Here is a 26,744-nt window from a genome sequence, read left to right as displayed (position 1 = left end):
ATGCATGTACCTCCTAATCCAACAACTACAATTTCAGCCTGTGACTATTATAATAATCTTTGCTGTCACAAGTAGGCTTACATTAACATGGCAATGAAGTTATTGGGAAAAGCCCCTAGTCCCACATTTTGGCGCCAGTTCGGGTACACAGAGGGAGAATTCAGAATGTCTAAATGACCTAACAGCACATCATTCAGGACTTGTGAGAGAAAACCCATGTAGACACAGGGAGAACGTGCAGACTCCACACAGACAGTGACCAGAGCCTGAGCCAGACCAGAGACCAAAAACCTGGGAACCAGGAGTTGTGAAGCAGCAAAAGCAAGTGATTCCCAGTTAATGCCACCACTTGAATAGATTTAAACACAATTAATATAAAAATAACAGAAGGCCTGCATTTCTGACCATTGACATTTGCACTTTTACGTCCAGTCTGGATTTCAACCTTCTGTTCCAACCTTTGTCAAAATCTCTGGGTGCTGCTATGAGTACTCCTGTTCATCTCAATTAGTCATATTCTCTTTCACTTTTGATTGTTTCAATTCCCTCAAACCTCCACCACTCTCAACAAAGCTCCTCAGTTTACCTTGGCTCATGCTGCTTTCCAAGGTTCACATCCTTTTGAATGAGCCCATGGCCCTTCCGTGCATGTTCTTTGGGATTCTGGATCATAACCATTAGAACATAGAACATGGAACAGTACAGCACAGAACAGGCCCTTTGGCCCTCGATGTTGTGCTGAGCCATGATCACCCTACTCAAATCCACGTAACCACCCTATACCCGTAACCCAATAACCCCCCCTTAACCTTACTTTATTAGGACACTACGGGCAATTTAGCATGGCCAATCCACCTAACCCGCACATCTTTGGACTGTGGGAGGAAACCGGAGCACCCGGAGGAAACCCACGCACACACGGGGAGGACGTGCAGACTCCGCACAGACAGTGTCCCAGCCGGGAATCGAACCTGGGACCCTGGAGCTGTGAAGCATTTATGCTAACCACCATGCTACCGTGCTACCCATTCTGGAATATCCAACTCAAAATCAGTAACCCCACCTGTTTCCTCCTTTGCTCCTGCTAATCATCATGAGTCACATTCATTCTCCAGGAGTCCACTATTCAGTATTCCTCCCCATTGCTCTAATTCATTCCATGCTTTCCCCACTACCCCTGATCACTGACAGATATTTAAGCACCTTCCTACCTTATACAATACTCCAGAGTGTTTGATTTCTCACAAACAATGCCTAAGTCAAATATTACATCATCAGCAATTAATCTATTGACATTCTACTGACAAAAAACGTTTATGAGCAGTAATTCTTTCCCCACCTTCAAAACGTCTTGACTGGTCAAATTTCCCACTGTCAAACAGCTGTTGCAGTGTCAAAAATCCTATTGCTATGTACCATGAGTATCTTAGTGGGTCTATGTTGATCTTAGTGGGTACTGTTCTTATCATTTGCTGCCACATCGTACAATGCCTTGCCAACTGAATTCCTACTGTCTTGTCCATTCCATACATTATTCATAAATATGATATAGTCAGAGAAACATACCAGTACTGCTATAAAATGCGAGTCCACTTGATGCACGGAATTCTTGGATGAAAAACTGAGCAAGTAAAATCTGCTCATCTGTCTTAAGTGGTTCCTTTTCATTTTTCCAGTGGAGCATTAAATCTTTTACATTGTAAGCATCTGGAGGAAAACATTAAAGCATTAATAAATATGGTCAAGCATGATTACAAATTGACTATAATGGGGATTACAGAAGCAATTCTTTTGTCAATTCATGTGCATCACTGTGCCGCTAGTCACATACACCAATGTATAATCATGAAATAAATGTAGTAGTTAGATTTTCGTTTACAAAGTGTAGATCCATTCTGAAAAGCACTCGTTGATTTTCATAAACAGATTCAGGATAGATTTTCCCTTATTGTCCTTTTCTTTCATACAAATACCTGTTATGTTGCCCTTGGAACTCAATTACCTAGTTTATCTGATGAAAAATTGCTATTCCAGAATGAATTTGTTGCGTTGGTTTTTGAACACTGTCACAAAGCACTTGTCAATTCACATGTAAGTTGACAAAAAGAACATTTTGCCTTGTACAAAAATACTCAATTAAGTGACTTTTGCAATAAACATTTTTAGGTGGCATTCCAAAATAAATTAATTACAGATACATTCCACTTTTATAAAAATTGACATCTGAACTGGACTAAATTTGAGCATTCACTAAATGCTTTATTTTGATTACAGGTGATTGGAAACACAGTTTAGAATTCAAACATAGCTGAACATTAAAGGAAAAATGGGTATATAGCCTACTCACATGGGAATCTATTAGTGCATTTGTTAAACCCCCTTAGCCCTGACAAGACTAACAGGAAGCTGAACTGGATATTTTAAGCAATGGTAATGTATTCCCAGAAATGTTCTCTGTTTGCTGTCCTTCTATGGGCAGTGGGTCCTTGCTGGTACGTAGTTTTACAGCTGCCAATTTTCCTTTGCCAACTTATTATTCATGTCTGATCGTTGATATTGAATGCCAGGGGGCAATTATTCACCAGTTGAATTGGCTAAGACATCAGAAACTTTCAGCTCTTATCATGTCAATTTTTAGAAGATGAAATGTAAATGTTAGTGTCTTGGTATTGACCTGTGGAGTGGCAAAACGCAAGTCAAGCACATGTTTGCCCTGTGACATTCTGAGCTCAGCTTTGGGGGAGGCACCAAAAATAATGGATAATCTATGTAAATCCACAACTGAGAAATTTAGATTATAGAGCTATATATGGAAACAATTCCCCACTAACCCTGTTGGATGGGACAGATTTTTTAAAAAGGGAAAAATAGTTACAGCTCGGGCAATGATTCAACAAAGATCCTTTTTTTGTTGTTGAAAGATGCCATTACGGTACACAATGAATATTTATGAAGATGTTTATCTAACTCCTAGTTTCCAAATAATGTTTGTACATGACTATCTGTTCAATGCAAATAATTGCACGTATCTATTGTAATTAATATTTTCAGGAGTCAGATTTCTTGCTTTTGATTTGAGAAATTCACAAGCAAGCATTTTGATAATTAGGTTAAAATAAGCAAAATGCTGCAGAGTCTGGAATCTGAAACAAGAACAGAGAATGCTGGAAAATCTCAGCAGGACTGACGGTATCTGTAAGAAGGGAAAACAGAGCTAATGTTTTGAGTCAAAATGTTAACTTTGATAACTAGGTTGATTTGAGCAGAGAGTCACAATTCAATGCACTATGAAGAAGTATGACTGAATCTTTTTATTGATTTGGCAAACATCGGCCAATCAAAACATGAATAATGTATGTTATATTCAACTATGTGATTTGATGTGATTTATTATAATGTTGATAAAATATTATAAAAAATTACAAAATATTTCATGCCCTTTGACTGTTCTAATAATTGATTCTTCCATCCCGAGCTTTGTTGACTTAAACACTCATGAATCTGTTACGAATGTAATTGTATTATCAATGATGGAAACAAAGAAGAATGCTGCCTATGATAGTTATGCTTTCTTCATAAAGCAATATAGAAATGTTATACCTCTTGACTGGTTAGGTGCATTGAAGCATAAACAAGTACAGCCACTCAAATTCAGCAAACTAAATAATAGATACTTACAGCTTTCAAGTTCAAGTGAACAATTCTGAGTATCAAGGGGAAAGCTGCTAAAGTCCATTGAGCATATTGCAGTGACTGTTGTCCTACAAAAATGAAAACAAACTCTACATTATTCTTTGATTTCAGCCACACATGAACACCAAAACACTTTGAACAATATATTTAATCCCATTACGAGAATAGTAACATAGTTGGAATGTTCTTGGACTAGTAATCCAAAGGCCTGCACGAATGCTCCAAAGACATGTTCAAATCCCACTATGGCAGCTGAAGGAATTTAAATTTAATTTATGAATCTGGAATTACATAGAATTTACAGTGCAGAAGGAGGCCATTTGGCCCATCGAGTCTGCAGCGGCTCCTGGAAAGAGCACCCTACCCAAGGTTAACACCTCCACCCTATCCCCATAACCCAGTAACCTCACCCAACACTAAGGGCAATTTTGGACACTAAGGGCAATTTATCATGGCCAATCCACCTAACCTGCACATCTTTGGACTGTGGGAGGAAACCGGAGCACCCGGAGGAAACCCACGCTCACACGGGGAGGATGTGCAGACTCCGCACAGACAGTGACCCAAGCCGGAATCGAACCTGGGACCCTGGAGCTGTGAAGCGATTGTGCTATCCACAATGCTACCGTGCTGCCCATAGCAATGAATTGCTAGTCTCTGGTGATTATCATGAAACTACTGGATAATTGTAAAAACCTATTTGGTTCACCAATGCCCTGTAAAAATGGGAATTTGCCATACAACCAGTTTGGCCTACATGTGACTACAAACTTAATGTGGTTGGTTCTTAGCTACTATCTGAATGGCCTAATAAGCCACTGAGCTGTACCAAACCACTACAGAACTGTTGAACTAGGATAAAACCATAACACAATCTGTAGCCTCATGGTCCAACACATTCCCCACTCTATCATTACCATCATGCCAGGTGACCAACGCTGGTTGAATGATGCTTGCAGGAGAGCATGCCAGGAGCAGCATCAAACCAAAAAAGTATATACCAACCCAGTGAAGCAACAACACAGTACTGCATGTGTGTTGGACATGCATGAAACATCATGCTACTGATAAGGCAAAGTGATCTCACAATCAACTCATCAGATCAAAGTTCTTCCATCCTACCACATCCTGCAAGCTGAACATGAGAAAGAGTAAAGTGTTCGATTGAGACCCAGGGGGCAGGAGAGGAGGTTGGGGGAACTGTCGTTCCAAGGTGATAGGGGAGAGTTTCAGGTACTTAGGCATCTAGGTGGTATGGGGTTGGGCGCAGTTACAGAAGTTGAATTTGGCTCGGTTGGTGGAGCAGGTGAAGGGGGATTTTAAGAGGTGGGATGTGCTTCCATTTTCATTGGCGGGACAGGTGCAAACAGTGAAGATTACGATGCTGCCAAGGCTCTTGTTTGTACTTCAGAACCTCCCGACCTTCATCCCAAAGTCATTTTTTAAAAAGGTCAATGCGTTGATTTGGGAGTTTGTGTGTGCAGGGAAGACCCCGTGGGTCATGAGGGCGTTAATAGATCGGGAGTGAGGGGGGGGGAGGGGGGCTGGCGTTGCAGAATATAATTAATTATTACTGGGCGATTAACATCGCTATGGTTAGGAAATGGACAGTGGGGGAGGGGACAGTATGGAGACAGGGAAACGGATTTAGGTGAATTGTTGACAGCGCCTCTGCCGTTCTCGCTGGCCAGGTACTCCTTGAGCCCAGTGGTGGTGGCGCCTTGAGAGTATGGGGGCAGTGGAGGCAGCATCTGAGATTGGAGGGTGCCTCGGTGTGGGCACCGCTTTGTAATAACCACAGGTTTGCACTGCGAGGGCTGGACGCAAGGTTTCGGGGGTGGTGGCAGGTGGGGATTGAGCGGTTTGGGGACCTGTTTGTAGGGGGCAGCTTTGTGAACTGAGAAGATCTGGAAGAGGAATATGAGCGGGAATGGGCTTACAAGTTCGGGACTTTGTGAGGAGGCAGGTATCGTCCTTTCCCGGGATGCCGTCCCTGGGGCTGCAGGGTAAGGTGCTGTCAAGGGAGGGGGCAGGGTAGGGGAAGGTGTCTGAGGTTTATAAGGAGCTGATGGACTGGGAGGGAGCCTCGATAGGAGATGTTAAGCAGAAATGAGAGGAGAAGCTAAGGGAGGAGGTGGAGGCCGGGACATGGGAAGAGGCCCTACAGAGGGTGAATGCATCATGTGTGCAAGGCTCAGCTTTATTCAGTTCAAAGTAGTTCATAGGGTGCATGTGACTGTGACAAGGACGAGGAGTAAATTCTCTGAGGGAATAGAGCATAGGTGTGGGTGGGGAGGCACAGCAACCAGCTCATCTCGATGGGAGAGGAGCTGAGGGGGATGGAGGAGAGTAATAAAGGGCTGAGAGCCAAAGTGGAGGAGAACAGGTTACAGTGGCAGAAGCTTCGGAACATGGAACTGCCTGAGGGCTTGGCGGGCTGGAGGCTGACAAAGTGCTTTTTGAGGAGAACGCCTCCCTTTTTGAGCTGGATAGGACGCATCAGTCCTCTGGCCAAAGCCAAAGGTGAATTATCCACCGAGAGCTGTGATAGTCTGTTTTTACAGCTATCAGATGAAAGAGAAGGTCCTGAGGTGGGCCAAGCAGAATCGGGAGTTGAGGTGGGAAGGTATTTGTGTATACCAGGACATCACGATGGAGCTGGCAAGACGATGGGCGGCCTTTAACAGTGCAAAGGCGGCACTCTGTAGGTGGTTCAGGGTGGCCTACCCGGCGAAGTTGAAAGTCACGCATAACTCCAGGAACTATCACTTTGAGACGGCGGAAGAGACGGAGGCATACGTGAAGGCTGAAGGATTGGGACTGAACTGAGTTTGGACTTTGTTTTCTTATGTTGTGGTTGGGAGGGGTTAGTTTGGACACAGTGGCATAAAGTGTTGAGGAGAGTTTCTTTCCACCTTTGTTTGGGGTTTATCATGTTTGGCCGGTTTGGAAGGGCTAGGTATGGGGTTTGTTTCTGTTGGTTTTTGTGCTAGGTATGTGGGATGGGAGGGTGCCTTGGCGGGGGCCACCTCACTAGCAAACTTAAGTTGGCCGATGAACAGGAACAAGGTGGAGGGAAGGGCCAAAGTTGGACGAGCCTGTGTGGACAGGTTTCGGTGTGCCTGGGAGGTGTGAATGGAGGGGGGGATGGAGTGTATACAGAGAGGAGCGGTATCGAGAAGAAGTGATTGGGGTTTTTTTGAGAGGGAGGGGAAGGAGTAAGGGTGGCCGGCTGATGGCGACGAGGGGTAGGGATTGGTCCCACTTGTGGGACGGGGCCGGGGGCCATGGACATGGCGGATAGGGGATGAGACCCCAGTCCGATTGGTAACGTGGAATGTGCAGGAATTGGGGAACCGGTGAAGCAGGCGTCTCGCATTTGAAGGGCTCGAGGGCCAAGGTGATGCTGTTGCAGGAGACCCATTTGAGGGTGAAGGTTAGGCTTCGGAGGGTTGGGTGAGTCAGGTGTTCCATTCGGGTTTTGATAGCAGGGCCAGGAGGGTTATGGGTAAGAGAGTTAGGTTTCAGATGGAGAAAGTGGTGGCGGATCAGGGGGGCAGATACGTTCTGGTAACGGGTGCTTTGGAAGGGAGGTTGGTGGTATTGGTTAGCGTGTATGGGATGATTTAGGGTTTATGAAGAGGATGTTCGTGGCCATATGAAGTCTGGATACGCAGCGGCTAATTTTAGTAGGGATTTAAATACAGTGCTGCATCCGCAGATGGATCGATCAAAGCCTCGTTCATCGACTGCTTTGAGTGGAGGCAAGGATGTTGGCAGCATTTATGAAGGAGATGGGAGGAGCGGACCCGTGGCGGTTCATATATCCAGGGGGCAGAGTGTATTCCATTTTTTTCCAGTGGATAATGTATACTCGAAAATTGACTTCTTTATTCTGGGAAGGCTGTTGTTGTCGGAGTTGAGGAAAGCAGAATACTCGGCGATTGTCATTTCAGATCATGCTCCGCATTTGATAGTTGTGGTCCTGGAGAGGAGGCCGGCACTGAGGCCGGCATGGAGGTTGGATGTGGGGCTTCTTGCGGATCAGAGTTTTTGTGTGAGAATGGCAAATATGATTGGCGATTATGTGAGGTTTAATAAAAATGGGGAAGTCTCACGTCAGTGATTTGGGAGGAGCTGAAGCAGTATAAGGCGCAGGTTGCCAGAGAGGCAAAAGAGGAGCGGCAGCGGCTGGTGGATGTAATCTTGGAAGTATTTGGAGGATCCTGCTCCAGAGCCTTTGGTCAGTAGAAAAGAACTGCAGACACAGTTTGACCTTTAGTCTCCAGGGGAAACTATATTGGAACATCAGTAAGCCTAATGCAAAGCTAGGTTACTACCCAGGATTCTGATGGTGACAAAGGTTTCCTTACAATGGCAAAGAGACAAGTTAAGTTAAGACCATTTTGTGATGTTTTTTGATTTCTTAATGAGGATGGCATTGAAGTGCAGTGTCTCAAAAAGAACATCAAGCTATGTTTTGAACAAAGCTAATTCATTTACACTACAAAATAAATGGATTTGTCTTGCTTGCTAAAATATAAAAGATTACAGATTGACTAAAACTACGATACTAACTACAGAACACGCCTATTCACTATCACTCCGAACAACCTACTCCCCCAAATCAGGCGTATCAGGTGATCCACATATATGCGCTTGATTGCCATCTAGTGGTTGGATGTAGTTTCAGTAAATTGTTAACCTTTCATTATTCTTATAATACACATATTTTCACACACAACACAGAGGGTCTTGGCACAACTTAAAAATAGGTGTGAGTTCCAATCTTGCCATGCTTGAAAAACTGCTTTAGTATGGAGGAAGGCATTCACTTCCATCTTCCTCTTGCTCATTTCCTCCACTTTTGGAGCCTGGGTGACTGCACTCCCTCCCTGCAGCTAGACTCCAGGATATACTTCAGGGGGTCATTCAGCTCTGATGGAACACACCCTGCAATGGGGCCCCCAAACTCAATATGTTGTCTGCATGTCATTAATGTACCATGACAAATAATAAGTTCACTTTCCTTCACCACCAAAATTTCCCCTTTTGTGAAGACTTATAGCTAGTTAAGAGCTTTTATCATTTGGAATTTTGCAATCCCCAGGAAAGAGTATTGCAGCCAAGCTCTCTGGGAAAACTTTACTTTAGTTTGTAACCTAGTCAAGGAGAGAGTGGGGCTTATTTGACAAATTTTGACAGAACACACATGTATGAGCTATGGACAGACATGTGCATCCACTTTGGGCCAATAGTATCTTTTCTCTCTTGAATCGAAACTTACGCATTTTCAAAATTTGAATATCAACTAATGATGCAAACAATGCAACTCTCAACTTCAACTCAGTCTGACATTAGGGAAACTAATTTAATGGATGATTCATAGCATTGCAATGAAATGGTAATTAAAGTACAGGTGAAAGCATTTCATGCAATTATTACTTATACTTTGCTGAGTTTGAAAGATTGCAGCAATAATATGAATCATGGGATACCATTTTATGAAATGGCAGTTTGGACTCTGAGAATGGGTTTCTAGCCATAAAGTAGGATGAGAGGGCATAGTGCATGCAATAAAAAAATGTATTTTCTGTTTCTATTGACATCAAGGGATTATCCACTTACAAGGGATTTGGGAACGAAAACCCAACTGAACATTAATATGGAAAAACTGTACTCAGCAATATAAACAAATTTTTAATTAGCAATGTTTCACCTTAGACTGTACAGGATGTTTCCATCTGGGTATACCCTTAGCATGATATTCTCCATGGTTGTGTCATGTATGAAAGATCTTTTGGAGTGAACGAAAAACACATCTGGAACCCAAATTTTCTTGACTAATCTTCCATCAAATGTCATACTTCTGTTGGTGGAACTTGGGAAAGCGAGTCTGCTGTCTTTCCAGTAATGTCTTAGATATAAAGTCATTGTAAAGTCCTGAGGATATGAACAAAGCATCATCAATTGGATTGCGAATCAAAAGTAGGACGATTGTAAAAACACAGAGGGCTGTTCACGCCAGCGGGATCTTCCGGTACTACCGAAGGCTCAACCCCACTGAGGGTTTCCCGGCGGCATGAGTGGGTTCAATGGGAAATCCCATTGACAGCATCAGGACCAGAGAGGATCCCACCATTGGGCAACAGCAGGCTGTCTCCTGCTGCCGAGAAACACGCCGCGAGGGGACCAGAGAATCTCACCCAGAATTTTAATACTGGTACTTTTTTTACATGACAAGCCATTGCTTTCGGTCCAACCTCATTCCGTCACGACCTGTTCCATTCCTTCCCCCCCCCCAACAACAACCTGAGACTAACCAGCCTGATCACAATGCTGGTGGCACATTTGACCCCGAGATTAGCTTCCGACCACATGTTCATGCCATCACTAAGATGGCCTATTTCCAACACCATAATGTCACCCACCTTTACCCATCTCCATTCATTTGGTGCTGAAAGCTTCACTCATGCCTCTACACAGGACTATCCTAATGCATTCCTGGCTGATCTCCTGTATTCTACCCTCCATAAACTTGAGGTCATCCAAAACTCTGATGCCCATGACTTAACCCATAACAAATCCCATTCATCCATCACCCCAATGCTCATTGGACGGCACGGTAGCACAATGATTAGCACTGTTGCTTCACAGCGCCAGGGACCCGGGTTCAATTCCCAACTTGGGACCCTGTCTGTGCAGATTCTGCATGTTCTCCCTGTGTCTGCGTGGGTTTCCTCTGAGTGCTCCAGTTTAATCCCACAGTCCAAAGATGTGCGGGTTAGGTGGATTGGTCACGCTAAATTGCCCCATAGTGTCAAAAAGTTAGGTGAGGTTGCTGGGTTATGAGGATGGAAGTGTGGGCTTAGGGAGGGAGCTCTTTCAGAGGCCGGTGTAGACTCAATGGACTGAATAGATTTCTTCTGCACTGTAAATTCTATAATTTTATGACACCAGCTCCGAATCAAGCAATGTCTTTGTTTTAAATTCCTCCTCCTTGTTTATAAATCCATCCATGACTTCATGCCTCCCCATCTCTATATTATCCTCCAGCCTCCAAGGTATCTCTTAATCTAATTCAGCCTCTTAAGCATCCTCGATTTTATTCACTCCACCATTAGTGGTCATGCATCCACTTGACTAAACCCTTTAATCTGGAATTCCTTCCTTACAACTCTCTACCTCACTTTTCTCCTTTTAGACACTCGTTAAAACCTACATTTTCAACCAAGTATTTGGTTGCCTAACCTAATATCTCCTTATTTTACTGAGTGACATTTATAAAAATGCTACTACTAACCCCCTAATCTTGGCGCTTTTTATTATATTGAAGGTGCTGTACAAATTTAAGCCGGTTATTATTGAAATATGCAAACTGAACAACAGATGGAGAATAGAAAGCTAGGGAGCACTTTGTCATAGTGCTAAAAAAAGCCAGGCCCCCAATACCAATTAATCAAATTAAAATAAAATGATAATAAAGACAGTAAGATACATCATGCTTACCATACAATTATATTGTTTGTTGTTGTTTCTCTTCCTGGACCCAGTGGCACAGAAAGCAGACTTCCATCTGTTCTCATAGAGATGTCTTTTTTTTCATGGAACAGGGGCGAAATTCTCCGACCCCCTGCAGGGTCGGAGAATCGCCCGGGGCCGGCGAAAATCCTGCCCCCGCCACGGCAGAAATTCTCCGCCACCCGGGAATTGGCGGGGGCGGGAACCACGCCCCGTCGAGCGGCGAGCCCCCTGCGGCGATTCTCCGGCCTGCGATGGGCTGAAGTCCCGCCACTGGGAGGCCTCTCCCGCCGCCGTGTTTTGAACCACCTCTGGTGGCGGCGGGATCGGCGGTGCGAGCAGGCCCCCGGGGTCCTGGGGGGGGCGCGGGGCGATTGGACCCCGGGGATGCCCCCATGGTGGCCAGGCCCGCGATCGGGGCCCACCGATCGGCGGGCGGGCCAGTGCTGTGGGGGAACTCTGTTTCTTCCGCCACCGACACGGCCTCCACCATGGCTGAGGCGGAAGAGAATCCCCCAGCGCGCATGCGCCGGTGGTGACGTCAGCGGCAGCTAACGCACAGGCACATGCACAAACCGGCAAAGGCCTTTCGGCCAGCCCCGGCGGCGGGCGTCAAAGGCCGTTGGAGCCGGTTTGGGCACAGTCGGTGTGGTGCCAACCGCTTCGGCACGGGCCTAGCCCCTCAATGTGAGGGCTTGGCCCCTAAAGGTGCGGAGAATTTCACACCTTTGTGGAGGCCCGACGGCGGAGTGCTTGGCGCCACTCTGCTACGCCGGGACCCCCCGCCCCGCCAGGTAGGGGAGAATCCCGCCCCAGATCACTCACCTGTCGCCAGAGGCTTCTAGCTTGAGAGGGGCCGGTTTAGCTTGGTTAGCTGGTTTGTGATGAAGAGCGAGGCCAACAGCGCGGATTCGATTCCCGTACCGGCTGAGGTGATCATGAAGACCCTGTTTTCTCAACCTTATCCCTCACCTGAGGTGTGGTGATCACCTCAAGTTAGCTCTCCCCTTCAAAGGGGAAAGCAGCCTATGGTCATCTGGGACGAAGGCAACTACTTTTACTTATAGATTGAGGTGCGCCACTCCCCTCCAAACATGGCTAATCAGGAGTTTCTCCCACTCTTACTGCCTGCCGTTGACATATTGGCAGGATTTCATAGGTTGCTATTCAATTTTGGACCGTGTTATGAACACGTCTTCCTGGGCTTTCAGGTCCTGGAGTGGGATTCAAACCCAGAGCTTCTGGCTCAGAGGTAGACGCACTACACAGCACCGCAAGACCTCCACATGTAGAGCATGTAGGGCAGTTTTATTATAAATAAATTCCTGTCCACAAATAACTAAAGCTCAGACTTACCATATCAACCTCCGAAATACTGTCAATGCTTTCAATCTGGACATCTATACCAACAGATACTGCAGTTCCTTGAAAAGCAAGTAAGAAACAAGGAATTTTAATCTTATCTTTTTAATGTTTTAATTTCTCATGGTTCCAAAAGCAACAGTTTTGTATAGTACCTTGTGCATTCTTAATAACATGAATCAAAAGCAAAAAATTGTTGCAGATGCTCGAAATCTGACATAAAAACAAAAATGGTGGCAAGGCACAGCGGGTCAGTCAATACCCTGTACAGAAAGGACTGGAATTTGGAAAAAACATTTTATATTCAAAGCAAGACCAGGAAATAGCACCATGATTGTCATCAGTGTAATAGAAAAGAAGGTGTGGAATGGGAGTGACAATGACTGGATCAAAGAATGTTCCACGTATTCTACGAAAAGGCAAGCATACTTTGGACTGATGTGGATTAGCACAGCGACAACTTTTATTCAGAAGAGTAAGTGAGTGGAGTGAAAGGCAAAGATGCGCAATGTAAGGACAAGTTCAGCCAGGTGGAGGAGAGTGATGACTGCTTTAGCCTCTGTTCACAGTAGCACAATGGTTAACACTACAAAAATAATCCCAACCTCCGCACGCCTGCAGTAAGTGTCTGCGGCTCGAGGAATTTCAGCCCAGATTCATTGAGATGGAGGCTGAGTGGCAAACTGTGTGACATATCATGCTCCTCGTGTGCGATGTGGGAGCTCAGGGACACGTCCACTGTCCCTGGCTCCTTCACGTGCAAGAAGTGTGTTCAGTTGCAGCTCCTGTTAGACCGCTTGACGGCTCTGGAGCTGCGGATGGACTCACTTTGGAGCATCCGCGATGCTGAGGCCGTCGTGGATAGCACGTTTAGCGAGTTGGTCACACCGCAGGTGAAAATTACTGAGGGAGATAGCAAATGGGTGACCAAAAGACAGAGCAAGAGTAGGAAGGCAGTGCAGGTGTCCCCTGCGGTCATCTCCCTGCAAAACAGATATACCGCTTTGGATACTGTTGGGGGAGATGGCTCACCAGGGGAAGGCAGCAGCAGCTAGGTTCATGGCACCGTGGCTGGCTCTGCTGCACAGCAGGGCAGGAAGAAAAATGGCAGGGCTATAGTGATAGGGGACCTGATCGTAAGGGGAATAGACAGGCGGTTCTGTGGACGCAATCGAGACTCCAGGATGGTATGTTGCCTCCCTGGTGCAAGGGGCAAGGATGTCTCGGAGCGGCTGCAGGACATTCTGGGGGGGAAGGGGGGGGGGGGGGGGGGAGGGTGAACAGCCAGCTGACGTGGTGAACATAGGCATCAACGATATACGTAAAAAATGGGATGAGGTCCTACAAGCGGAATTCAGGGAGTTAGGAGTTAAACTAAAAAGTAAGACCTCAAAGGTAGTAATCTCAGGATTGCTACCAGTGCCACAAGCTAGTCAGAGTAGGAGTGTCAGGATAGATAGGATGAATGTGTGGCGAGAGAGATGGTGCAAGAGGGAGGGATTCAAATTCCTGGGGCATTGGGACCGGTTCTGGGGGAGGTGGGACCAGTACAAACTGGACGGTCTGCACCTGGGCAGTACAGGAACCGATGTCCTAGGGGGGGTGTTTGCTAGAGCTGTTGGGAGGGTTTAAACTAATGTGGCAGGGGGATGGGAACCGATGCAGGAAATTGGAAGGTAGTAAAACAGGGACAGAAGCAGGTGAAAGCAGAACTAGGGGACATAGCCTCAAAATAAGGGGAAGTAGATTTAGGACTGAGTTTAGGAGGAACTTCTTCACCCAAAGGGTTGTGAATCTATGGAATTCCTTGCCCAGTGAAGCAGTTGAGGCTCCTTCATTAAATGTTTTTAAGTTAAAGATATATAGTTTTTTGAAGAATAGAGGGATTAAGGGTTATGGTGTTTGAGCCAGAAAGTGGAGCTGAGTCCACAAAAGATCAGCCATGATCTCATTGAGTGGCGGAGCAGGCTCGAGGGGCCAGATGGCCTACTCCTGCTCCTAGTTCTTATGTTCTTATGTTATCAGGGAGGGGGAAAGTTACTTGGATGATTTGTACCAGAAAGTCTGCACATCATTTAGGTGGTCTTTTGATTTAGTCAGTGGTCAGGGACACAAGGGTGTGACTGTGAGTGAGACAGGTAAGGGGATCCAGAGGACAGGAGTGCAGGAGTGTCAGTCTCTACAATTTTCCAATAGGTTTGAAGTTTTCTCAGCTTGTTGGTGAGAATTGGTGCTGTGGAGTGGATGAGCAAATTGATCATGGCACTGTGGCACAGGAAGCCAATCAAGTGGAGGGAGCAAAAAGGAACGTAATGGTAGTAGGTGACCGTATAGTCAGGTGGATTGACATTTAGAACAAGTGTTCAGATGGCTGTTTTGCCTACCCCATACCAGGATTCAGGACACCTACTCAGGGCTGGAGAGAATCTTGCAGTGGAAGAGGAGGATGCAGTTGTTGTGGTCGATGTAGATACCAACGACATAGGTAGAACAAAGAAAGATGTTCTGCACAGAGAATATGAGGAGCTAGGCACTAAATTAAAAAGCAGAACCTCAACGGTTATCACCTCTGGATTATTATCTGACCCGCATGCAAATTGGTATAGGTTACATAATTAGAGAGGTGAACACATGGTTTAGAGACTGCTGAGAGAGAAGTGAATTCCGTTTTTTGGGGCACTGCACCAATGGAAAGTGGGGCTGTACCATTGTGACAGTCTACACCTGAACCAATGTTCTTGCAAGCCATATAACTAGGGAAGTAGAGAGGGTTTTACACAAAATATTCGGGGCAATGGATCAAATGTGAAGATGTGGTATATCAAAGAGTGGAGACAAGGTAAGAGAGGAAAATATTAATATGGGAAATAAGTGTTCAGAGAATGACAGGAAGGCATGGAGAGAAAAAAAAACTAAGAGTGCAGCAACAATCAAGACTAGATGCTACAAAGATAACCAAAAAACGAAACTAAAAGCTCTGTATCTAATGCACGTAGCATTCATAACAAAGTAATTCAATTAATAGCACACATCAAAGTAAATAAATATGATCTGATAGCCATTACAGATGTGTGGCTGCAGGGCGATAATGACTGGGTACTGAATATTGAGGAGTATATGACATTCAAGAAGAATAATAAGCTAGGTTAAGGAGGAGGGGTACCATTGTTAATCAAGGATGGCATTAGTGCAATAGTTAGAGATGACCTTGGTTCTGGAGATCGGGATGTGGAATCAGTTTGGGTGGTTGGGTGGAGATGAATAAAGTAACGGACAGAAGTCACTAGTGAGAGTGGTCTACAGGGCCCCAAATAGTAACCACAATGTAGGACAAAGTATACAAGAAAAAATACTGGTGCTTGTGATAAAGGGACGGCAATAATCATGGGTGATTTTAATCTCCATATTCAGTGGAAATATTGGATTGGCAGTAGTAGCCAGGATGAGGTGTTCATAGAATGATTTTCATACAGTTTCTTAGAGCATCATGATCTGTAACCAATCAGAGAGCAGGTTATATTAGACGCGGTATTGTGTAATGTGACAGGATTAATTAATGACCTCAAAGTAAAGGCACCCCTAGGTAGCAGAGATCACAATATGTTTGAATTTTTCATCCAATTTGAAAGGGAGAAAAGACGGTCCAAGACTAATATTTTTAACTTAGACAAAGATAACTATATGGGCATGAAAACTAAGCTAGCTGAAGTGAACTGGGATACTGGGCTAGAGAAAAGATTAATAGAGAAGCAGTGGCAGGCATTTAAGGGGATATTTTACAATAATTACATTACCACGATAAAGAAAAATGCTAAAGAGAGGACCTACGATCTGTAGTTAAATAAAGAAGTTATAGAAAACATTTAATTTAAGGAAAAAATATAACTGCGCAAAGGTGATGCCAGGTCAAATGATTGGCCAGAATATAAAGAATGGTAGAGAATGACTAAAAGGTTAAGTAGAAAGAGATTAGACTATGAGAGAAAGCTAGCAAGAAATGTAAAGACGGATAGCAAGAGTTTTACAGGTATTTAAAAAGGACAAGAGTAAGTAAATGAGCATTGGCCCTCTCGAGAGTGACAATGGGGAGTTAATAGTAGATAATAAGGGTGTGGCAGATGAAATGAACAAATGTTTTGCATCAGTCTTCACTATAGGATACGAACAAAATTCCAGTAATAACTGCAAATCACAAAGTGAAGGGAAGAAGGCAACTTGGTGAAGTTACAATCACTGGGGAAGCTGCACTGAGCTAACTGATAGAGGTGCTCACTGACAAGTCTCTGAGTCCAGATGGACTTCATCTCAGGGTCTTGAAAGAAGTGGCTAATAAGGTAAATACTTTGGTAAATTTCCAAAATTGTAGATGACACAAAGATAGGTAGAAAAATATGTCATGAAGAAGTCATAAGAAGGTTGCAGATAGATAGGTTGAGTGAGAGGCAAAAGTCTAGTAGATGGAATACAATGTGGGTAATTTTACTTAAACAGAGAACAACTGCAGAATTACGAGGTGCAGGAGGATCTAGGTGTTCTTGTGCATGAGTCACAAAACATTAGTAAGCAAGTACAGCATATAATCAAGAAAGCTAAGGAATTTATTACAAGAGGAATTGAATATAAAAGTATGATGTTATGCTTTGGTTATACGGGGCTTTGGTGTGATCTCATCTTGAATACTTGTGCAGTTTTGGTCTCCTTACTTAATGAAGGATGTAAATGCATTCGAGACAGTTCAGAGGAGGGTTACTGGATTGATAGCTGGAACGAGCAGGTTGTCTGAAGAGAATAGGTTGGACAGGCTGGGCCTGTTTCCACTGGAGTTGAGAAGAATATGGGGTGAATTGATTGAAGTACATAAGATCATGAATGGTCAAAAAAGGTGGACATGGAAAGGATGTTTCCTCTTGTGGGTAAGTCCAGATCTAGGGAGCACTGTTCTAAAATTAGGAATCGCCCTTATAGGACAGGGATAAGGAGAAATCTTTCCTCTCAGAGGCTGTGCAACTTTGAAATTCTCTGCCTCTGAAGGCGGTGGAAGCGGGGTCACTGAATATTTTTAAGGCAGAAGTTGTTAGATTCTTGGTAGGCAAGGGAGTCAAAGGTTATCGGGGATAAGTGGGTATGTGGAACTCGAAACACAAACAAATCAGTCATAATCTTATTGAATAGACTTCAGGGGCTGAATGGCCAACTTTTGCATCTATTTCTTATGTTCATATGATATTTGTCCCCAACTGATCTCTCCAAATGTCCTGGATCTGGGCAAGGATTGTAACAGGATATATACAATAGGCAGTGTTTGCATGTGTTAACTTTATACTCTTGCTAAGCCAGAATCTGGTTTTCTCATCTGCTCAGAAGACCTATGAAAGTGGAAATTGTACCCACTTTGTTATTCCCCCCTCACGCAATTATGTCTGGGCAATAGGAGACAAAAGAAACTGCCCTCAAAGCTAACCAATATTTTTAGCACTTCATCAAATAGAAGAGTTCTTACAAAGTATTCATTTCTTATATCTCTGCTTTAAAGTTGGTTTCAATTGAATCCTTTATAACTCACAGCCTCTAGAAATTCCACTATGCAATCAATTGCGTCCTCTCTGATCTCTTCAAATCCATGCATGGAGTGTGCTGCAACAAGTTTTAAAAACTGGCCTTGAAAAATCCAGCAAGGTCATGACGTGAGATTCCAGTGTGATCTCAGACCCATTCACTGAAGGCCTTGTGACTCAAATGCTGGGAATACAAACTTAGCCCTTATAAATTGAGATTTAAACTGTATTGTATTAACTGATTTTGGAATTGCAGGTTTGAGTGATAGCAACCAAAAATAAAGTAACAAACTGAGGAAAATTAATTTAAGCTTATCCTACTTTCACCTAAAAGTAAAATAAACTTTTCTCATGTCAAATAAAACACATTTTAAAAGGAAAACAAAGATATTATAATTTGCAATATAGAGAACCTTTGTCAATAATGAGCACAAAAAGAAATATTAGAAATTCTACAGGTTAATAAGGTATATAATCATTTCATTTATAATGTGGCTTTTTTCCATGCCCTTTGAATTTACCTGGTTGACATCATACTCCATTGTTTTTGTACCATTTTGTAACATACACTACACAGTTAAAAAAGCATTTCTGCTGTTTGAGTGAAAGAAATACCTTTCCTTCGTCCCAAATTTAGGATCAAATAAATTGTCTCTTTTGTGGTCAGTTGTGAAGGGTGGAAACTCCTGCTAACTTTGCAAATTACTGCCCATAAATTTTTAGCAGGCTCTAGAGCATTGATTTCCCCCCATTCCGATACAGCTTTCAATCTAGCAACATCTGTACTGGAGCTGTGATGTCCAGGAACAATGAAGGCATCAAGCAGGCTGAGCAGCCAATCAGATTGAGAATTCTCAGACTGTAACCCAGGAAATAAAAAACACAGATCATAATTCACGTCTTATTAATTTTACAAAAAGTGAAATAATTATTGGGACATACACTTGGGAGTTAGGTGGAAACTGAACTTTCCAAACCTTAAGTAAAATGATTCAACTACTGAATAGGAAACCTACCTCCAAATCCAGGCCTCATTGCAAAATCATGGTCTTCTATTCTAAGGAGTTGTTCAGATTTTGTTAAGTGTGTTTTGGTTGAATCTGATCTTTTACTTTCTGGTCGACTGAAGCAAAACAAAACATTTTTTAAATTCTTAACAGCAAAACATAAATGCAACACTGCTTTTAAGCATTAGACATTAGTCATTACAAGAGATGGGTTAAATGAAACATATCTTCATATTATTTGCTAATAAGCAATACAAAGAAATGGATAAGAAACCAAAACTGTTGGGGTGTGCTGGTGGCCTCTTCAACTGATCTCATAAGGATTCAGGAAGGAGCGTTTAAAATGAAGCATTCAGTTGTACCACCCCATTCGTCTGGAATCCTGTGAACCAACTCAAGTACTTTCATCCAGAGAGTTTGATATTGTAAATGAAGATGTAGCATTGGGTAAATCACAGAGTATGAGGGATTGTAATGCATTGAATAAGAATGTGCCAACTTCCAAAGAGAGGATAAAGATGTCCATGGCTTTGGAACCATTGAGCCCAGACCTAAACAATACTTGCCTCAAATGAAGGGTGGTCAAGGAACATCAGGGAGAAAATTGATCTTTGGCAATTGTAAATTGCCAGTTCAATTTTCTATTCTATTGAATTCAATGGGAAAAAAAATATGCTTGGTGTAAATGATTTAGATTACTGCCAAGGATCAATTTCCTCTCCATCATACCGAAGTGCATGTTCTGAGTTAATTCCCTAAGGATTTGCTGCAATTGGGAAGTAGATCTGACAGCCATCTTTTTCAATAACAGCAGGGAAGTCTTTCCATGTTGCAGACCAATGGTGTGTCTGGCAACTTCATTGAAATGCCCCATCTCTGAAGAAACCATAAATTAATTGATGACCTGGATTTCTAACCCTGGGGAGCAGTTTGCAGGCTGCTATCTCCCAGTTAATTCAAATATAATAGTAGCCATAAGGCCAGGCATCCTGATGGTAGAGATGATCCTGATTCAAGACCCAGTAAAAAGCTAGTGGCAGGAATGATCTGCACGAGGCTGCATTTTCCCAGGATGGCAGTACATACCAAACATTTTGATGATTTGTGGGATGTGACCATTGCTGGCCAGGTCAGTATTTATTATCCATTTCCGAATTGTCCTTGGCAGGTGATAATGAGCCACATTATTGAGCTGCTGCAGTCCATCTGGTATAAGTGCATCCAGAAGGAGGAAGTTCCAGGATTTTGATCCTGCAACGGGGATAGAATGACAATATAGTTCTAAGTTCAAATGTGTGACTTGGGGGGGGGGACATGCAGGTGGTACTCTTCTGATGCATCGGCTCCCTTGTCCATTTTTGGTTCGAAGTCATGGGTTTGGATAGTGCTGTTGTAGTTACTTTGGAGAGTTGCAGCAGTGCATCTTGCATGTGGTGGGCACTGCTTCCTTTGTGTGTTGGCGGTGGGGGAAGTGAATGTTTGCAGTGAAGGATGGGCTGTTTTGTCCTGGATGGTGTCAAGTTTCTTCAACGTTGTTGGAGCTGGCAAGTGGAGAGTATTCCATTGCACTTCTGACATATGCCTTGTAAATTGTGGACAGTCATTGGGGAGTCAGGAGATGAGTTACTCGCTGCAGCATTCTCAGGTTTTGACCTGCTGTTGTAGACACAGTATTTATATGGCTGATCCAGTTACATTTTGACAATGGTGAATTCAGCAAAAATAATGCTATTGAATGTCAAAGTATTGTCAAATTCACTCTTGTTGGCGGTGGTCATTGCCTGCCTGCCACTTGTGTGATATGAATGTTACTTGTCACTTACTAACCAAAGCCTGAATATTGGCCAGATCTTGCTGCATGTGGACACAGAATGACTCAGCATCTAAGCAGTTGTTAATCATCAGCAATCACCTTCAGTTCTAACCTTATGATGGAGGGAAGATCATTCCTGAAGCAGCTGAAAATGATTGGGCCTGGCAGAAAAACTGAGGAACTCCTGCAGTGATGTCCAGGGGCCTTGATGATTGGCCTCCAACAATCACATCCATCCTCCTTTGTGCTAAGTATGACACCAACTAATGGAAAATCTTCCCCGATTCAAACTGGCTTCAATTTTGTTAAGGATCCTTGACACCACAGTCAGTCAGATGCTGCATTAAGGTCAAGAGCAGTCACTCTGAAATTCAGCTCTTTTGCCCATGTTTTGACAATGGCTGGATTGAAGTCTAGAGCCCAGTGGCACTGGTGGAGCCTAAACTGTGCATCAATGAGTAGGTTATTGCTGGGTAAGTGCTACCTGGTAGCACTATTATCAACATACATGGTTTCTTTGCAGATTATTGAGAGTAAACTGATGGGGCAGATTAGCTGTATTGGACTTATCCCGCTTTTTATGGGCAGGACGTACTGGAAAAGTTTCCATATTGTCGGGTAGATGTTGATGATGTAGTTGCACTGAAACAGCTTGGCTAGGGGAATGGCAAGTTCTGGAGCACTAGAGCCAGAATGTTGTCAGGGCCCATAGGCTTTGCTGTATCCAGTGCCTTCAACCATTTCATGATATCACATGGAGCAAATTACATTGGCTGAAGACTGGCAGCTGTGATACAGGGAACTTCAGGAGGAGAATGGGTTGGACGATACATTTGGCATTTCTGGTTGATGATGGTTACATATGTTTAAATCTTGTCTTTTGCACTGATGTGCTGGGTCCCCCCTTCATTGAGGATGGAAATGTTTCTGGAGCCTGATTGTTTAATTGTCCACCACCATTTACAACTGGATGTGGAAGGAATTTGGAGCTTTATTCTAAGCTGTTGGATGGGATTTTTATATTTACACTCGCCCACAGAATTTCTATAGGATTATGCATGGGGGGTTTATTGCAATTAGAAAAGCATCTGGGTGCAGCCCTCTCTACAGGTTATCTGGGTCTTGTGTGAATAGGGAAAGCAACCGTGTAATTCCTTAAGGAATCAGTTTGGAGAATCTTAAATGAGGAGCGCAGAGTCTGACCATTAAATGTCAGTTAGAATATTTAATTCAATGTCAAATCTGTTACAGAAAGTAAAATAAAGAGAGGGAATGGTAAGATTAAGAGAGAGAGATAAAAGAGAGTATTTTTAAAAAATGTTATTGTTTTTAAATTTCCAGCAATCATTAAAATCAGAAGGAATGAAACTCCACATTAGAAAGGTTAATCTGCAGTGCCAAAGAGATTGACAGAAATTATGATTTACCGCACTATTAAATCTGCCATTATGCTTTCATTAACAAGCCCCAACTGTTTCTGGTGAGTTTAGTGTAGTGATAGGCAACCAAAGCTAATGATTGGGCTGCATGAGTGGTCCTCCTTCATCTCCGTGGGCCAGAAGATTTAAATTGGGCTTGTTGCCTTACCATGACCCAAGATTAAGATTGAATGCACGCTGAATATTTCAAAAGGAGTTTTAGAACATGCTTGATCATTATGTATTAATAGAACTATCATTATCTTCAAATGATAAAAACAGAACACATATTTATGCTTTGGATGCAGAGAAGTTCATGGCTCTCGCAGTCTATGTTGTGTGCAATGCGATCAGTATGCAGCTCACTTCACTTGCCATTGCATTATGCGCATTTAGCTACAGTCAAACCAGTCGGGAAAAAACTATGCAGATGGAAATCAGTGCAATGTGCCAACCCTACACGGAGGCAATGGTCAACAAAATGTTTTGTGGACTGCACTCAGAACCCAGAGGGGCCGCATGTGGTGCCCGGGCCGCAAATTGCCCAGCACTGGTTTAGTGGGTAGCAACCAAGTAAGTACAGCACCGTCACATTGTTCCATGTATTTCAATGCTGAGTCCTTCAAAGAGGCCTGGATTTCTGTAGGAGCAGAGAATTTCAGATAACTTCTTGATTTCTATGTTTAACTACGCATGTGCGAGTGCTGGAAGTTGCTCTCTGATTTACATTTTAATAACATTAACTGTTAGCCTTATCATTATTCCCACTGCAAAATCCAATCTATAAGGACTATAGTCATATAGGAAAGGGAGGACATATTTTTTGCTTACTTATTCGGTCTGATTATTTAAATAGCCAGGGCCAAAGAGAACTGAGCAACAGTGATGTTCTAGGATGAATATTGGTTTGGACATTTTACATAGGTAGAATTTGGGGCTGGTTTAGCTCACTGAGCTAAATCACTGGCTTTTAAAGCAGACCAAGCAGGCCAGCAGCACGGTTCAATTCCCGTACCGGCCTCCCCGGACAGGCGCCGTAATGTGGTGACTAGGGGCTTTTCACAGTAACTTAATTGAAGCCTACTCATGACAATAAGCGATTTTCATTTTCATTTTTCAATTTGTGAAGAGTTGAGTCATGGAGAGAGTGGCAGAAGAGAAGGATGCAATAGCCATTTGTATCAAAAGCTGTAGACAGGTCAAGGTGAATGAGGAGAGAGAAAGCACTGCAGTCAAAATTGCACTGGATATTGGTGCCATTGATTGGGAAGGGGAGGGTGCTGTGGATGGCGTGACATTGGGCTGATCTGATTCAAAGAGTTACTGATGAGGGTGCGCAGTATAGAGTTAAGTAGGAATGACACATCGAAGAACCATAGAAAGAAAGAGGTTAGAGGCAAAATAGTCGCTCAAGATGATGAAGGGAGTTTGATAAGGTGAAGATAGGAAAACAATCAGATGGCATTCTTAATGATAAAAGCTTCCCAAATAATGAGTTCAAAACCTGCCCTCAACTGATATACTAAGTCAATTCATCTCAGTGGGCTTGTTACATCAGCTTCCAGTTAGGCAGCAATTCATTGAGCAAATGGGAACAAAATTGCTAAAATGAGTCCTGCACTATAAAAGTTGATGGTCACCATTAAGGATATCAAATCGTCTTAATGCCAGATTATAAGGGATGGAAAATGTCAATAGTGAAACTTGAAAAGTCTAACCTGTTCATTTTGACCGAGTGATTGTTGGGACTGGCACACAGCAGCTTACCTTTTCTGCTTGATATCCTCAGTTGTGGGCTGCTGGTGATGTTTTTTGGCATGACTTCCCTTGTCCATTGCAACCGGCAACAAGGTGAGAAACAGCAGCTCCCAAAAGAACAGCATGGCTTTTACTTCACAGGTTTCTTACACATAGAGACAGTCACGGAAACTCGAGGCGTCATGTCATTTTGGACAGCTCACCTACGACATCCAGGGGGAAAGTGTCAGCCTCCCTGGTCATGCCACACATTTCACCGCCTCACTTTCTTCTTCACGGTTCTGGAATCCGTTTTTACTCTGACGGAAACATGTCCATAAACCACTCAAAATCAGTCGAACAGCCTTCAGGGCAAAACCTGATTGGAATAGACCCAGTTTCGTAATTTATGTTTTTATCTTCGTTGTTTGTAGGTGGGTATCACACTCAAACCCCAGCGGCTCCAAAACTGGAAAACAACATATACATGCAAGATGCATTTCCGAGAATTAGGGAAAAGGAGTGACGTTAATTCATTTTAATCCTCTTTATAACCACCCAGATTCGACGACAAAAATAGTCCAGTAACATTAAAATCTGATGAAAGCTCGCTCAGTCTCTGCCACCTTATTGGAACCCACACAGTAAATGTTATCAGACGAGAAAGGGGGCGGGAAATAACCTAGCAAATGTAACAATCATCAAAGAGCGGTTTTGACCCACATAACCTCCAACCAAGTGCTTCACGTGAAAGTTATTTTTTCTGAGCAAATTACTTATTTTCTAATGTAGACATTGTGGAAGATTTTCTGGCGATGTTGTCGGATGGATTCTCCAGTGATGGTGTTACAGATGATAAACTGGTGTGTGCTATTCTGAAGAGCCAAAGACAATAACGCAGCGATTGGTAGATACATCAATTGATGCACTTACCAGCGCTAATCCCCATGACTAAAGCTGGAGTTTGGCAATTGCTCCAAATAATCGCGGATTTGGAAGACTTTGAAAACTGCAGAATTGGGAAAATCTATTTACTGTAAATGATTGGGGGGGAGGGGGATGGTAGAAGTTAACCGGAAATCTGATTTGATTAAATAAAAGTGAAACATTCCAGCTGGCGTCTAAGTATTGGGACAAACTGGTTTCATTCTCACATCTTCACAGAAAGAATCAACAATGATTTTTACACGGAGGGGGTTTGGCGATGGATTTGGTGGGGGTAGGTAGTGGGGGAGTTCGGTCATTCGAGATTGAATGCTTGCTAAATACGGAATTCTGGGCTGCTTTTGACTAGAGATCTAGCTGTCTACGTAAACATTTCTGTCAGCGCAAATCCCCTGCTCGGGGCGTGTTTCATCTGTCAAATGCAGAGATAATTAAAAGAGAGAATTCGAAAAGTGGGAAAGGGTCAGAGAGAGGACTAGATCAAAGTCTAAGGGAGCATCAGTGTATAAGATGTCAGGGGAAAAGATAAAACAGCATCCAAAATGTGAGCATTAAATGCACAGAAAGGAATAAAATTCTAAACGATGCACGGGCCACTTTGTACATTACGTGTTTGTTTCATCAATTTCATCCTCAATTTAATTGTTTCCATTTTAATACATGGAAACAGCAAAGTAAAAATACAGGCAGTGTATAACCAGAGGAGTGAGTAGGAGGTTTTAGGCAGTGTATTATTATGATCTGGATTGCACTGTCTGCAAAGGTGGTGGTAGCAGATTCAATGGTAATTTTCAAAAAAGAGTTGGATATACCTGAAGAGGGGAAAACAAATGCAGGGCCATGGAGAAGAACACAATAGGGAAGTGGGAATAATTGTTAAACTCGTTGAAAGAATCAGCACCTCCCTTAATATGCTGTACAATTACACTGCAACAAAATTTGATTATGTCCCACCAGGATAGTCAACTGTTTCAGGCCCAAAGATGGTGTCCATGCTGCATGCACATAATTCTGGTGCAGACTGCACTGGGGTATTATTTTGTTCCGCTTGTTAATGCAGCATTGGTAGTATGGGATCTGTGGGTAAATCATGACAGCAGTCAGCAGATTTGACTCTAGTGCTTGGATTTCTTCCTCAAAACTCCAGCTAATGTATTTTCTTAACCTGACACACATGATTCGGCAGCAAGAAGGACCCCTACACCAGTGCTACCTAAAGCGATCATTAATGACTTTCAGGTTAATTGGTGACTGTTTTTTGTTGGCTGGCTTTTTAAAAGTTAGCAGCAGTGTTTTTGGAGATTGGTACTGCTAGCTGAAGTCCATATGGAATGGCAAGTGGTGAAGGCATTCACGGATTTTGCTTGGACCATTCACTCCTGATCTTGGATGCTGCAGCTCCTATCCCACCTGGCCTGCAGCATGGCGGGGAAAATGACCATAGGTGACACAGAGGAGGACAAGTTGCTCAAAGAAGAGAGAGGAGGAAGGGGAGAAGGGCCAGCCCCAGGAGGCAATATCCACTTCAGGGAGCATTCTCCTAACTCCACTTCACCAAGGAACAGTGTGTGTGCAATACCCATAAAACAATGCAAACCCAAAACGAAATGTCAACTGTTTAATGTGATTGAGATTGACCAGCACTTGCTGAACAATCCTGAGCATGCCAACAGCTGCACTAACAATCAATTTA

The 26,744-nt window shown here is 43.4% G+C and overlaps 1 protein-coding gene across 3 annotated transcripts in view; it reads right to left on the bottom strand.

Annotated features, from left to right (window-relative positions):
* LOC119969029 (gamma-aminobutyric acid receptor subunit rho-1-like) overlaps positions 1–25,095 on the bottom strand; it is a 43,683-nt gene extending 18,588 nt beyond the window's left edge. The window contains exons 1-6 of one of the 3 annotated variants that reach the window (XM_038802160.1): positions 24,137–25,095; positions 19,148–19,254; positions 12,571–12,638; positions 9,413–9,636; positions 3,679–3,761; positions 1,567–1,707 (exon numbers count right to left, since the gene is read on the bottom strand). In XM_038802160.1, coding sequence (XP_038658088.1) covers positions 1,567–1,707; positions 3,679–3,761; positions 9,413–9,636; positions 12,571–12,638; positions 19,148–19,254; positions 24,137–24,252 — 739 coding nt within the window. In that variant the 5' untranslated portion in view covers positions 24,253–25,095. The remainder of the gene's footprint in view (positions 1–1,566; positions 1,708–3,678; positions 3,762–9,412; positions 9,637–12,570; positions 12,639–19,147; positions 19,255–24,136) is intronic. The other 2 variants (XM_038802159.1, XM_038802158.1) reach the window with 2 other exon arrangements.
* Between the last annotated feature and the right edge of the window lie 1,649 nt (positions 25,096–26,744).

The sequence above is a fragment of the Scyliorhinus canicula genome, chromosome 7 (assembly GCF_902713615.1).
Source record: "Scyliorhinus canicula chromosome 7, sScyCan1.1, whole genome shotgun sequence".
Lineage (NCBI taxonomy): Eukaryota > Metazoa > Chordata > Chondrichthyes > Carcharhiniformes > Scyliorhinidae > Scyliorhinus > Scyliorhinus canicula.
Note: the sequence above shows the minus strand (reverse complement) of the source record. Positions and strands in the feature narration are given on the sequence as shown.